At 46.6% G+C, this 15,343-nt stretch overlaps 1 protein-coding gene across 3 annotated transcripts in view; it reads right to left on the bottom strand.

The window, feature by feature from the left end:
• The window catches only part of polr1c (RNA polymerase I and III subunit C), a 38,729-nt gene that overhangs the window by 1,912 nt on the left and 21,474 nt on the right, over positions 1–15,343 (bottom strand). For all 3 annotated transcript variants that reach the window (XM_086122862.1, XM_086122861.1, XM_086122860.1), the window contains 2 exons: positions 10,045–10,197; positions 8,661–8,810 (listed from right to left, as the gene is read on the bottom strand). In XM_086122862.1, coding sequence (XP_085978988.1) covers positions 8,661–8,810; positions 10,045–10,197 — 303 coding nt within the window. The remainder of the gene's footprint in view (positions 1–8,660; positions 8,811–10,044; positions 10,198–15,343) is intronic.

Raw genomic sequence — 15,343 nt, forward strand, 5'->3', positions numbered from 1 at the left:
GAGAGAGAGAGGGAAGAGAGGAAGAGAGAGAGAGAGAGAGAGAGGGAGGGGGGGCGGTGTAGGTAGGTTGGTAGATCAGTAGACCCTAAAATCTTTCAAACACCTGCCTTCAAGCCTTTGGCCACTAATTTCAGCGCTTCTGCCATGATATACTGAATATAAAAAATAAAATAAAAATTCCTCGTCTCACCCCCCCCTCGGGTGGTGTCTGTCCCTCATTCAGCTCGGCTCCTCTACCAGAGGCCAGGAAGCTTGAGGGTTCCGCGCAGTATCCTTGCTGTTCCCAGCACTGCACATTTCTGGACTGAGATGTCCGATGTTGTTCCTGGGATCTGTTGCAACCACTCCTCTAGTTTGGGGGTCACTGCCCCGAGTGCTCCGACCACCACAGGCACGACTGTCACCTTTACCTTCCAGGCTCTCTCCAGCTCCTCTCTGAGCCCTTGGTATTTCTCGAGTTTCTCGTGTTCCTTCTTTCTGATGTTTCCATGACTTGGGACCGCTACATCCACTACAACGGCTTTCCTCTGGCCTTTATCAATGATCACGATATCTGGTTGGTTCGCCATTACCATCTTGTCAGTCTGGATCTGGAAGTCCCACAGGATCTTCGCTCTGTCATTCTCCACCACCTTCAGAGGTGTTTCCCATTTTGACCTTGGGGTTTCCAGTCCATACTCCGCACACATGTTTCGGTAGACTATGCCAGCCACCTGGTTATGGCGTTCCATGTAGGCTTTCCCTGCCAGCATCTTACACCCTGCAGTTATGTGTTGGATCGTCTCAGGTGCCTCTTTGCACAACCTACACCTTGGGTCTTGTCTGGTGTGGTATATCTGGGCCTCAATGGCTCTGGTGCTCAGGGCCTGTTCCTAAGCAGCCAGGATGAGTGCCTCTGTGCCGTCCTTCAGGCCAGCCCTCTCGAGCCACTGATAGGACTTCTTGAGATCGGCCACTTCAGTTATGGTCCGGTGGTACATCCCGTGTAGGCAGGGGCGGTTCTGGATCAATTTCACTGAGGGGGCCGGGCTGGGGCCAGGGGTTTTGATGGGGGGGCACATTCAACCCAGGGCTAAAAAGACAGATTCGAAATCTTATTTGACTTTTTATTTCTTCAGACTTTGAAATTGTAGTCATAACATTACAGTGATGAGAAAAAAACAGTATTAGGAGGGCTAAAATGTCTGCAAGCGTAACAATACGTCTGTTGAGAATATTCAAGGCAGGGGATGATATGGTACCAGCCTGCCGGGGACAAAAATTGCAAATACACTGAAGCTAGATGTTTTACATGCATATAATTATCCAAATTTTAAAAGGCAATGTCTTATATATTGATCCTGTTAAATAAAAATTAAAATAAAAAGGGAGACTAAAAAAGTTACACACACACACACACAAGCGCGCACACACACACGCGCGTACACACACACGCACGCACACACACGCACGCACACTCACACACACACACACACACTCACACGTGTCTCAGGGTACTGGATTTGGGATGGAACCCTCCATGCATGGTTAGGAGCTTTCGGGTCTTAACGTCCGTGGTCTGAATCTCTTCCTTTGGCCACCTTATTATTCCTGCAGGGTATCTGATCACTGGCATGGCATAGCTGTTTATTGCCCGGGTCTTATTCTTGCCATTGAGCTGGCTTCTTAGGACTTGCCTGAACCGCTGGAGGTATTTGGCCGTAGCCGCTTTCCTTGTTGCTAGTTCGAGGTTGCCATTGGCTTGTGGTATACTGAGGTACTTGTAGCTGTCCTCAATGTCTGCTATTGTTCCTTCAGGGAGTGAGACCCCTTCAGTGCGGACTACCTTTCCTCTCTTAGTCACCATCCGACTACATCTATCAAGCCCGAATGACATCCCGATGTCGCTGCTGTAGATCCTGGTTGTGTGGATCAGGGAGTCTATGTCCCTTTTGCTCTTAGCATACAGCTTTATGTCATCCATGTAGAGGAGGTGACTGATCGTAGCTCCATTTCTGAGGCGGTATCCATAGCCTGTCTTGGTGATTACTTGGCTTAGGGGGTTCAGTCCTATGCAGAACAGCAGTGAGGAGAGTGCATCACCTTGGTATATGCCACATTTGATGGACACTTGGGTAAGTGGCTTGCCATTGGCTTCAAGTGTGGTTTTCCACATCCTCATCAAGTTCGCAACGAAGGCTCTTAGGGTCCTGTTCACCTTATACAACTCCAGGCATTCAGTGATCCATGTATGTGGCATTGAGTCATAGGCTTTCTTGTAATCAATCCAGGCTGTGCACAGGTTGGTACGTCGGGACCTGCAGTCTTATGCGACTGTTCTGTCAACCAGGAGCTGATGTTTGGCTCCTCTGGTATCTCTACCAATGCCCTTCTGTGCTTCGCTCATATATTGATCCACTTATCTTAGTCGCAATGATGCCTGACATGAGCTTCCATGTTGTGGAGAGACAGGTTATTGGCCGATAGTTGGATGGGACTGCACCCTTTGAGGGATCCTTCATGATCAGGATTGTTCACCCTTCGGTTAGCCATCCTGGGTGAGTCCCATCCCTCAGCAGCTGGTTCATTTGTGCTGCTCGGCGCTCATGGAGTGCTGCGAGTTTCTTTAGCCAGTAGGTGTGGACCATGTCCGGGCCTGGTGCTGTCCAGTTCTTCATATCTGAAACTCTTTCCTGTATGTCTGCCACTGTTATGGTGACTGGGTTCTGTTCAGGGAGGTTGCTGTGCTCCTCTCTCAGGGTCACCAGCCATTGTGCACTGCTGTTATGTGCAACCTCCTTCTCCCATATGCCTTTCCAGTACCTTTCAGTTTCTAGTCTTGGTGGGTCAGCTCTGTTGTTAGGACCCTGCCACTGAGCGTACACTTTCGCAGGTTGTGTTGCGAACAGCCTGTTTATTCGTCTGGCCTCATTCTCTTTCGTGTACCGCTTTAGGCGGCTGGACAAGGCTTGGAGCCTTTGTTTGGCAGTTTCGAGTGCTTCAGGTATGGTCATCTGGATGTACCTCTCGGGTATCGGCCTTTTCATCACACCTCTCTGGGCCTCCGTCAATTGACTCACATCTTTCCGAGCCGCCTTATGATTATGATTAATGATCTTAGCCTCCAGCCGTCTTTTCCACGGTAACGTATCTCATGGCTTCCATGGTTGCCCATATAGCCAAGCATCTCTAGGATCACTGATGCTGAAGCGTATATCAGCTCATTGGTTTCCCTGATTGTTACGGTACTCAGTGCTGCATTGACACTTTCCATTAGACTTTCCATGAGACTTTCAGTTGGTACTTCACATAGCCGTTGTAATCGGTTTCTAGGTTGCCCAGCTTTTATTCTCGCCATGATCTTAGGTTTCAGGTCAGTTGCTGCCTCGCTCAGCATTTCATTCATTGGGGCTGGCCTCCCAATCTCTGGTATGACCTCCTCCTCTGATCTGGCAGCTTGGGGCCCTTTCACCATGGAACCTGCGTTGTACCTCATCAATCTCAAGTTGTGACAGCAGTTGCCGTTTGTGGATGTTGGAACACTGAGTTACTAGTTGTTTCGTGGTCAACCGTGACTGTGGGTTTCGAAGTAACCATTTAGCCCACATTCTCTGCATGTAACCCCTCTGACTAGGGTTGCTTGAGTAGTAGCATTCCAACAGAGCCATGTCATCGCATCTCGCCCATCTCCGCTTTGTTCCAGTAGCCCATTTTTCATCAAGGTGCTCTGGTTCCCCAGCACCTGACGCAGACCTTGTTTGGCCGGGCGACGTCTGAGCCGGCATGTCATTCATTTTATTGTCTCTCATCATTGTATGAGGTAGGCATTAGCGTGAAGGATCTTGCCCAAGGACCCGCACTGGATGGTGTTATGTGCTCATTTTTTGCCCCAAGCGGGATTCGAACCACCGTCTCCCGTATGCCAAACCGATGCCTTACCAACTGAGCTGTCCAGCTGCCTTATATATATATATATATATATATATTTTTTTTAAACCCTGCCCTAAAACAGCAACACCATCATATACATGGACAACATTACCATTTCATAAAAAACAAAGAGCAGCTCTCGTTAAGGCAGCAGAGATTTTTGGTGATCTTTTTGAAAATCCGCTTGTTGTTTTAGCATTGACTGAGATTCTTCGTATCAGTAGGGAAGTAACAATATCACAGTATGAATCTCACGATACAAACAATAAAAAGCGGAACCGGATTACAGTAAGCCAGTGTTTCTCAAATAGTGGGGCGCGAGGCTCCGTCAAGGGGGGCGCGTTTGACCTTGGGGAACATGCTTTTAAATTTTTTTTAGTCCTAAAATAATGTGCAGTTGCACCTCCACTACGCTAGGGGGCAGTGGTGCTCTCATTGGCAGAATTTGCGCAGGGAGCATTCTCAGGGAGGAAATATGACGAGGCGTATGTAGCGCTTGGCTTCAATGTGACTGCGGTGGCAGACGGTCCAAGATCGATGTGCATACTGTGTCTAAAAAATTTGGTACCGGACAGCATGAAGCCAAATAAATTAAGGCGTCACTTAAAAGACATTACACCCCAATGAGGCTGATAAGATGCTTGAGTTTTTTTCAGCGAAAATGTGCCGAATATTGCCAACAATTATGCCGCTTTGTGACTGCTACTTCAGTAAACTAAAATACAGGTCCTGGCTACACATTGAGCAGGAGCCGAGAGTTGCTGTGTCCTGCTTCAAACCTCGCCTCGAAAAGCTGTGCATTGCAAAACGTGCTCATTGTAGCCATTAATCCAGACATCATCTTTGATTTAAAAAAAAAAAAAAAAAAAAGAAGCACAAATTATTTTCTATATTTTTGTTTTGCTGGTTAAAGGCAGGCCCCATTATCTCCCGAGGGAATTCTCACACGTCATAGCTGTGACAGTGTACGTCCCCCTGTCGGCTAATGGTGATGCAGCGCGTCTGATGACTGTCGTGAGCAGGCTGCAAACACAGTCCCCCAACGCCCTGCTGATCGTCTCTGGGGACTTCAATCATGTCTCCCTGTCGTCCTCCCTTTCAACCTTCACGCAATATGTAACCTGTGCCACTAGAGACAATAAAATTTTGGACTTGTTTTATGCCAATACCAAGGAGGCATATAAACCCCTCCCCCCTCTTGGAAGAGCAGACCACAACTTGGTATTTCTCGAGCCTGTGTACAAACCCCTGGTGCACAGGCAGCCAACTGTGCCCAGAATGGTCAGGAAATGGTCCACGGATGCTGAAGATGCTCTGCGGGACTGCTTCGACACAACCAGGTGGGAGCTCTTCAGCGAGGTTCATGGGGAGGACATTGATGCACTCACTGACATCATCACGGACTACATAAACTTCTGTGAGGAGAACACCGTACCCACCAGAACTGTGCGGTGTTTTTCCAACAACAAACCATGGATTAATCCCGACATAAAGGCCCTCCTGAAGGAGAAGAAGAGAGCTTTTATGTCGAGAAACAGAGAGGAGCTGAAGGCCGTGCAGATTCGGCTGAGAAGAAAGATCAGGGAGGGGAAGAAGATATACAGGTTGAAATTGGAGGACCAGTTACAGGCCAGCAATATCACTGGTGTCTGGAGGGGCCTGAAAACCATCTCAGGCCATGACAGCCCAAAGACATTGACTGAGAAGGACAAGGACTGGGCAGATGGACTGAACCGTTTTTTCAACCGTTTCGACCAGTCGTCTGTCCCTTCCCCCAACCACCAACTGCAACCACTCTCACTGAGGACTTCTTCTCCTCCCCCTCCTCTTTCGACCAGCTCTCATCAACCCAGTCTGTCACCTGGTTCCTGCCTGTCCGTCACAACAGAGCAGGTGAGGAACCAACTGAGGAAGATGAATGTGAGGAAGGCAGCAGGTCCAGACAAGATCAGTTCCCGGCTCCTCAGGACCTGCTCTGACCAGCTGTGTGACATTGTCCAGCACATGTTCAACCTGAGCCTGAAGCTGGGCAGAGCTCCGCAGCTGTGGAAAACTTCGTGCCTGGTCCCAGTGCCCAAGACCCCCCACCCTAAGGAGCTGAACAGCTACAGACCGGTGCCGCTGACGTTTCACCTGATGAAGATGCTGGAGAGACTTGTCCTCGCCCACCTTCGACCGCTGGTGAGCCCGGCACTGGACCCGCTGCAGTTTGCCTATCAGCCTGGAATCGGCGTGGAAGACGCCATTATCTACCTCCTCCACTCAGTGCTGTCACACTTGGAGAAGGCTGGGAGCACTGTGAGAATCATGTTCTTTGATTTCTCCAGTGCCTTCAACACCATCCAGCCCAATTTACTGGGTGGCAAACTGCAGAACGCCGGGGTGGACCACCATCTCACAGCATGGATCATAGACTACCTCACAAATCGGCCGCAGTACGTGAGGTTGCAGAGCTGTGAGTCGGACAGGCTTCTCTGCAGCACTGGAGCGCCGCAGGGGACTGTTCTGGCTCCATTCCTGTTCATCCTCTACACCTCGGACTTCAGACACGCCACTCCAAACTGCCACCTTCAGAAGTTCTCCGATGACTCTGCGATTGTTGGCCTCATTACAGAGGGGGACGATCGGGAGTACAGGGGAATGACGAAGGACTTTGTGGACTGGTGCCAGCAGAATCTCCTCCAGATCAACCCTAGGAAAACTAAGGAGTTGGTTGTGGATTTCTGCAGGAAACAGTCCTCACCCCCACCGATGAACATCCAGGGTATGGACATAGAGAGGGTGACCTCCTACAAGTACCTAGGTGTTCTTCTGAACAACAAACTGGACTGGTCCACAAACACGGACACCCTGATTAGGAAGGGACAGAGCCGACTTTTCCTACTCAGGAAACTGAGGTCTTTTGCAGTTCAGGGGTCGCTCCTTAAGACTTTCTATAACTCGGTGGTGGCCTCAGCCATCCATTATGGCATTGTCTGCTGGTCAGGCAGCATCTCAGCCCGGGACAGAAAGAGACTGGAGCGACTGGTCAGGAAGGCCAGTTCTGTCCTGGGATGCTCCCTTGACACTCTGGAGGAGGTGGGCAACAGAAGGATGCTAACTAAACTAAAGGCTATGATGGGCAGTCCCTCCCACCCTCTCCAGCCCGCCCTGACAGCACTAGGTAGCTCCTTCAGCCAGAGACTGTTACACCCGCGCTGCAAGAAGGAGAGATACCGACGCTCGTTCCTACCGACTGCTGTCAGGCTGCTGAATAAAAATAACAACAATAATAATAATAATAATTACATGATGTGAAAAACAATTGTAAATAGCACTGCGATTTATCCCTTTTGTATTTATATTGCACTTAATTGAACGGTGTCTGTTTGTTTTCTTCTTTCTACCCACATTCTTGCTGCTGGAGGCTGTAAATTTCCCCAGTGTGGGACAAATAAAGGATATCTTAAATCTTAAAGTTTCTTGTTGTAATACTGTGCTCCTGAGATAATGTTGGTGATTAGTTTGAATGCATTATTAGTTATTGATTTTATGTAATTTTATTTTTCAGTATCGTATGGTTTGAGTTGGTCAGTCAAAAAATATTTATTGTTAAATTAAGGATTTAATGTAATTTTGAATTTCAGATGCACTTTAAATCTTTTCTGTTCCAGTTACGAAAGCTATGCTTTGTTGTAAGTTGGTGCATATTTCTTTTTTTTATTCTCTTATACGTTAATAAGGATACTGTGTGATGCAAAGGTGTACTTATCACAATTTTATAGACAAATGATACTATTTATAGTCGTGCGGGGGGGGGGGGGCGAGATGTATTCCTCTTCCTTGGGGGGGCATGACAGAAAATAATTGAGAACCACTGCAGTAAGCACACGGTTTTGCAGGAAAGTTCATGGTACGCTGCATGTGCGTTTTCCCCACAGGATTTTGTCAGAAAGACATCTTCAAATGTATATCATCATGCCCTTCTGTCCCTGTCCATCCAATGTTTACATTCGTATAACGCCAAAACTGCGACAGCAATAATCATGCAATTCTTACTATAACATTGTCCACTGTGAAATTATGCGTTCACTAATGTGACAGTATTTGTCATATATTTTTCATTTATCACATTAGAAATTTGACGCTGCATACTAAAAGTGATTGAAGTCCAAAAACTCAATTCAAGTCAGAAACAGAGGAACACCCTTAATATAGACAACATAAATACAGAAAGAGCGAAGTAACAAATAAAATAATCAACAGCCCGTCCATTGTAGCAGCAGCCAAGTGGCGTAGAGAACGTACTTAACTACGTCACACGCAAGCATAGCTCGAGTGGGCATCCAACCAAATTAATTACAAAAAATAAAAAATAAAATAAAAACACACCACACGTGCAGACGGCGACCGCCATGAGCTAAAATGTACTAGTCGAGACGAGGGGGGTCCTTCCAACTTGCTAATGAGCTTATTTAATACACCAAAAAGATATAAGGCACATTATAATTGAGGTCAACAGGAACGAATGACAATATGCACTCGGCCAATTTCGCATCAGCTAACGCTGCCCCTCTTGCTTGACCTCAATGCCACGAGCACCCCCCCCCCCCAAAAACAAACAAACAAACAACCAGATTTTGGCTCATCTTGACAATCGTCATTTTGGTCCAAAAAAGGTTGGAAATCTGCCCATCGGCACAAAATTACACAGGACCGTATTTATTCGAGTGTTCACTTATTTCCTAACTTTCAAGTGCAGGTAATCTTACCGTTATCATCTTCCAGTTCTATAACTCCTTGTGAAAAGCAACGTTTGAGGCGTTCTGCCTTCTCTCCCTGCACTGTTTCAAGGAGGGTGATCTCTGGTAGGAGGCGGTAACTTGCTGTGGCCACAGGAGAGAACTTGGCGTGATCCTTCCCTAGTCGGAGAACAGAAATACTTCAGTATTTAATATTGATTCCACAGTGCCTGTACAAGCTCAAATAAACCCATTCATTCCCATTAGTTAATGGGGACCAAAACCACCTGCGATAAACAAAAATCCGCGAAGTAGCGACCAAAAAACATATATATAAAAAAAATATATTTTTTTTAAGTCCGCAAACGGTCCGCGAGAAGCTGCAAAACAATAGCGAGTCACTTCGAGCAACATATACAGTACTGTACTCCATGTATATGAGATTTTTTTTTTTTTAATGAATGTTTGAAAAAATCCGCGATGCACTGAAGCCACGATAAACGAACCGCGAAATAGCAAGGAATCACTGTAAGAAACACAATTGAGTTCTATTAAACACTAATTCTCAAATGGGCAGTTCTGAAGTCGCAGTCGACATCAGTGGTCCCCCACATCTTATCTGCCATGAAAATTTCAGTCGTTCATGGAACGACTGAAATTTCCCAGGCCGGTAACCATCTGTTGAGTACAGTGTGGCAGTGGGAGTTCTTTCTCACATTGACGCCCAGTAGCTAACATACATATTATGCTACAAAAAATACTAAACAAGAAAAAAAAAAAAAAAAAAAAAAAAAAGCAATTGGGGACCAGTGGTCTACATGTTTTTAAATTCGCTGCACAAACGAAAATGCCTCATTATTATACAGGATGTAAACTAACATCAACTCAACAAACATTTGTAATTTATTTTGTTCACAGCAAGACTGTGTGACCTGAAAAGCATGACCTTGCATTTCCAAAGCTCAAGTTACTTCCTCTCCAAAAGTACAACATAATGCAGGTCTGGAAGTCAATGGAAGTACTTTAAAACATAGTTTTATAGCACTTAAGCTAAAACTTGTTTCGCTACACCGTTTTGACTATCTCATTTTATAATGTAATTTAAAAAACAGCGAAATCAAACTGTACTAGGATCCCCTCAATTTACTGTTGCTTTTTTTTTTTTACTGGTCTATTGATTTGGCTATTGATACCAAATCAGTGAATTATCTTATTTCTTGTTTAATGGCAGGGTCCTGAAACGAATAATCATGAATATAAAAAGACATTTCTTAAATTGCCCATTTCTACAAGATTATCTTTCAAAAAGGCCAGTAATTAGTGCATTCCCACATGAGCTAAGTGCACTTTGCAGATTCAAACTTTACAAACGATTAATGTGTGAAGCACAATTGGCAAAGTTCAGAGTTCTTACCAATTCCTTTGACACAGTGCATGACAATGTCGAGTTCCTGTCCGGGACGGAGTAGCGCGATAAGGATGTCATCATGTACGGGTTCAATACTGGAGTCAGCAAACACATCTGCCTGGTTACCAATTGGGACCCATTTTATATCTCTGGAATAGACTACAAAATAATGACATGTGACAATTAACAATGAGGACAAGATGGCAAAAAGGCTTGTTAAACTTCAGCTTTATAATTGAATGGTAAACTTTCATTCCATGACACTGAACACTGATCGGGCTGTGGCTATCAAACATTTTTAGGATCAAATATTCTACTTTATACCACTGATTATGGTAGTTTCCAATTAATTCACCAAACTAACTGGATTTAAAAAAAAAAGAATGATATGCGTGTGAGGTGCAGGTATTATTTTCTGTCCAAAAACACTCCCACATTCTGCTGTTGTGTGAGTGACATTGATTGTGCATGGTTAAAAAAGTTAGTGCCTGGCCGGGTGAATTTACGTCTGTGTCATTGAATGAGAGGGGAGAGTTGAATGGCTAGCCTGTTTACTGGTCTGCATGTTTAGTGATTCGGTAGGAATTGTGGCCATTGGCAGCATGTGGATGAATGTGCTTATGTGTTTGTTTACTCACCGTTGGTTCAAAAAAATGATTGAATGTGTATTAGCGGCAGTGGCAGTCCTTAATCAGCTATAGTGGTATTACAATAGGTGATAATTGTCAGACAATACTAAATTGGCTAAAATCGACTTGTTACCTTGATTGCAGACATGCTCTTGTAGTACATGTTGCAAATTATCTTAGATTTGTTGTTAGAGTGGAAGTTAAGTAAAAATGTTCATTTCAAGAACAAGGTCCTTGGTGCCCCAACTAATCTAAACATGGTACCATGATTAATATTACTTTTGTGGAATACAAATTAACCCTGGAGAACCCACGGGGTCAAATTTGACCCCGATAATTTCTGCTACTCAAATGCTACCGTTAAATCCCAAAGGGTTAAATTTGGCCCTAATACTAAATGAGGATTAAAGTAGTGACTATTTGAAAAAACATATATTTTGGTGTTCAGTGAACATATAGCAGTCATTTAATGTAAAATTCATAATTTTCCAAAGAAGAAAAGGGGCCTTGGGTTCTCCAGGATTAAGCAGAATAATCCACCAATTTTTATCCTTCTCAGGGGACTGCCATTTTGTCCTTGACTGCCACCTGCTGTCGACTGAAATTGAGGTCGTGCTCACGGGTTCAACCTGTGAACGTCACAGCTCACCCGTTTTCTGGGTCGGGTCACAAAGTGTATAAGGCACGTTGAATAGAGATGGAAGTGGACTTTCCTGAAAATTCCGGAAAAAATTAATTAATTCAGAGCTGTCACAGGGTACAAGTGCTCCGGATCGACGGTCTGGGTAGAAACATTTGATACCAGAGATGAAAGTGGACTTTTTTGAAAATTCCTGAAAATACAAATGCGAGCATGTGTATGTATGTGTGTATATATATATATATATATATATATATATATAGCGCCATCCCTGCTAACTATGCATGGAGGGTTCCATCCCAAATCCAGCACCCTGAGACTGTACGCAAGCCGAAAGGAAGGAGGCCGGGGACTAGTGAGTGTGAGAGCCACTGTCCAGGATGAAACATCCAAGCTCCATGAATACATCAAGGAGAAGGCTCCAACGGATGACGTACTCAGAGAATGTCTCAGACAATGGGGAACAGAGGATGAGGCGCTGGAAGAGGGACCATCATCTGGGCGCCGACAGGAATGGCAGCCTCGGTCACACGCTCCCTAGTATTATCCCTGTTTTTGTCATTTTCGTTAGTTTTTGGCGACCCTGAGCGGCTTACTTACACGAGGGAAAAGTTGCTGCGCATTGGGGAGTCTACGCTCGGTCTTTTTTCACCAGCACGCGAAAACCCACAAGGTTTTTCGGAGCTAATCGCGAGCGGAGCGGCTGCGCTGTACGGAGCATGGAAACGCCGCCGGAGGAGGGGGAAGAGAGCCGGCGTGCTCGTCAAGCTCCGGCAGCGCGGATTTCGAACCCCGCTCCCATCGATCCATCTTGCTAATCTACGATCTCTGCCAAACAAGATGGATGAACTTCTTCTCCTCACAAAGACCAACAAAAACTTTGCACGTTCTGCTGCGCTCTGCTTCACTGAAACCTGGCTCAGTGACCGCCACCCGGATTCCGCGCTACATCTACCCGGCTTCCGCCTTCTCCGAGCCGACCGCGACACGGAGCTATCAGGGAAATCGAAAGGTGGCGGGATTTGCTTCTATATCAACGAAGAATGGTGCACTGATGTCACGAAGCTCGACGCACACTGCAGCCCGGACCTGGAGTCGCTGTCTTTAAACTGCAAGCCATTCTACTCGCCACGTGAGTTCACCTCCTTTTTACTAATCGGTGTTTACATTGCGCCACAAGCTAACGCTAACACGGCGATACAAACGCTAGCCGAACAAGTAAACAACCTCGAACTAAAATACCCAGAGTCACCCCTGATAATTTTGGGCGATTTTAATAGAGCACATCTTAACCGTGAACTTCCCAGATATAAGCAGCACATCGACTGTTTCACCAGAGAAGGCAACATTCTAGACCACTGCTATACAACAATCAAAAATTCATACCGATCGGTCGCCCGTGCAGCATTGGGTCTTTCTGACCACAATTTAATCCACTTAATACCTACATACAGACAGAAACTCAAATGTGCTAAACCGGTTGTTAAGACTGTGAAAAAATGGACAGATGAAGCAAAGCTAGCTCTACAAGAATGCTTAGACTGCACTGATTGGGGCGTCTTTGAAACTTCAACGGGCACACTGGATGAATACACAGACACTGTAACATCATACATCAGTTTCTGTGAGGACATGTGTGTACCAATGAAGTCCTTCCGCTCCTTCAACAATAACAAACCATGGTTTACTCCCAAACTCAGGCAACTCAGGAAAGAGAAAGAGGCCGCATTTAGAAGTGGAGATCGGGCACTGTACAAACACGCCCGAAACCAATTGACAAAGGAAATTAACATCGCTAAGAGAAGCTATGCAGAGAGGCTGAAAAACCAGTTCTCTGCTAACGACTCTGCATCTGTATGGAATGGCCTGAAAGCAATCACTAACTATAGAATGCCATCCCCCCAAACAGTGAACAATAAGGGTCTTGCTAATGAACTAAACATGTTTTTCTGCCGATTTGAAAAGGACACCCCCATTTCCCACACACACCCACCTCTGCCAGAAACTACTCTATCTACCCCCCCACCCTCTTTTTCTCCACTACAGATCCACGAACAGGACGTGAGACGGCTCTTCAAGCAGCAGAAGATCAAGAAAGCTGCGGGGCCCGACAAAGTGTCCCCCTCCTGCCTGAAAGTCTGCGCTGACCAGCTGGCTCCGGTCTTCACACAAATCTTCAACAGATCCCTGGAGCTGTGTGAGGTCCCATCCTGCTTCAAACAGTCTACCATCATCCCAGTTCCCAAGAAATCGGCAACATCGGAACTGAACGACTATAGGCCTGTCGCCCTGACGTCTGTGGTCATGAAGTCCTTTGAACGCCTTGTGCTGAACCACCTAAAGAACGTCACCGGACCCCTGCTGGACCCTCTCCAGTTTGCCTACCGGGCAAACAGGTCTGTGGAAGACGCGGTCAACATAGGTCTGCACTACATCCTCGAGCACCTCGACAGCACAGGGACCTATGCAAGGATTCTGTTTGTGGATTTCAGCTCTGCGTTCAACACCATCATCCCGGAACTCCTCACCCCCAAACTTCTCCACCTCGGTGTGTCCCCTACGATCTGCCAGTGGATCCTCAGCTTCCTGACGGGACGGACACAACAGGTGAGACTGGGAGCAACAACATCATCAATACGCACCACCAGCACTGGAGCCCCACAGGGATGTGTCCTCTCTCCACTGCTCTTCTCTCTCTACACAAACGATTGCACCTCAACAGATCCAGCTGTCAAACTCATAAAGTTCGCTGACGACACCACGGTCATCGGTCTCATCAAAGACGGCGACGAGTCTGCGTACCGCCAACAAGTGGAGCAGCTGGAGCTCTGGTGCAGCCGACACAACCTCGGGCTGAACACGCTCAAGACTGTAGAGATGATCGTGGACTTAAGGAAACATTCTTCTCCACAGTTGCCCCTCACACTATCCAACTGCCCCGTGTCAACCGTCGAGACCTTCAAGTTCCTGGGAATCACAGTCTCCCAGGACATGAAGTGGGAAGTCAACACCATCTCCATCCTGAAAAGGGCGCGGCAGAGGATGTACTTCCTGAGGCTGCTGAGGAAGCATGGCCTGCCACAGGAGGTGCTACGACAGTTCTACACGGCAGTCATCGAATCAATCCTGTGTTCTTCCATCACGGTTTGGTTTGGGGCCGCCACAAAAAAGGACAAAATCCGACTTCAACGGACAGTTAGGACGGCGGAAAAAATCGTTGGCACCGCCCTACCCACTCTTGAGGACTTGCACACTGCAAGAATCAAGACAAGGGCACGGAAAATCCTCCTGGATCCCCCGCACCCTGCCCACCACCTTTTCCAGCTACTCCCCTCAGGCAGACGCTACAGATCCATGCGCACCAAATCCAGTAGACACTTAAACAGCTTCTTCCCTCTAGCCATTAACTCCTTAAACAGTCACTGACGTAGTCACTCTTCTTGTACTACAAATACTGCTACTGGTTACTCTAAAATGGTTCAATGATTTGTTGTTTACGATGATACTAATGCAGCGTGTTATACCGGAGACAAATTCCTTGTGTGTTCTACATACTTGGCCAATAAAGATGATTCTGATTCTGATTCTGATTCTGATCATGGGAGGACAAGCCCCTATACTGGATGTACCACCGGACCATAACTGAAGTGGCTGATCTCAAGAAGTCCTATCAGTGGCTAGAGAGGGCTGGCCTGAAGGACGGCACAGAGGCACTCATCCTGGCTCCTCAGGAGCAGGCCCTGAGCACCAGAGCCGTTGAGGCCCAGATATACCACACCAGACAAGACCCAAGGTGTAGGTTGTGCAAAGAGGCACCTGAGACGATCCAACACATAACTGCAGGGTGTAAGATGCTGGCAGGGAAAGCCTACATGGAACGCCATAAGCAGGTGGCTGGCATAGTCTACCGAATAATCTGTGCGGAGTATGGACTGGAAACCCCAAGGTCAAAATGGGAAACACCTCCGAAGGTGGTGGAGAATGACAGAGCGAAGATCCTGTGGGACTTCCAGATCCAGACTGACAAGATGGTAAT

This window comes from Hippocampus guttulatus, chromosome 10, assembly GCF_054856545.1.
Source record: "Hippocampus guttulatus isolate MCC_2025c chromosome 10, RoL_Hgut_1.0, whole genome shotgun sequence".
Taxonomy (NCBI): Eukaryota; Metazoa; Chordata; class Actinopteri; order Syngnathiformes; family Syngnathidae; genus Hippocampus; species Hippocampus guttulatus.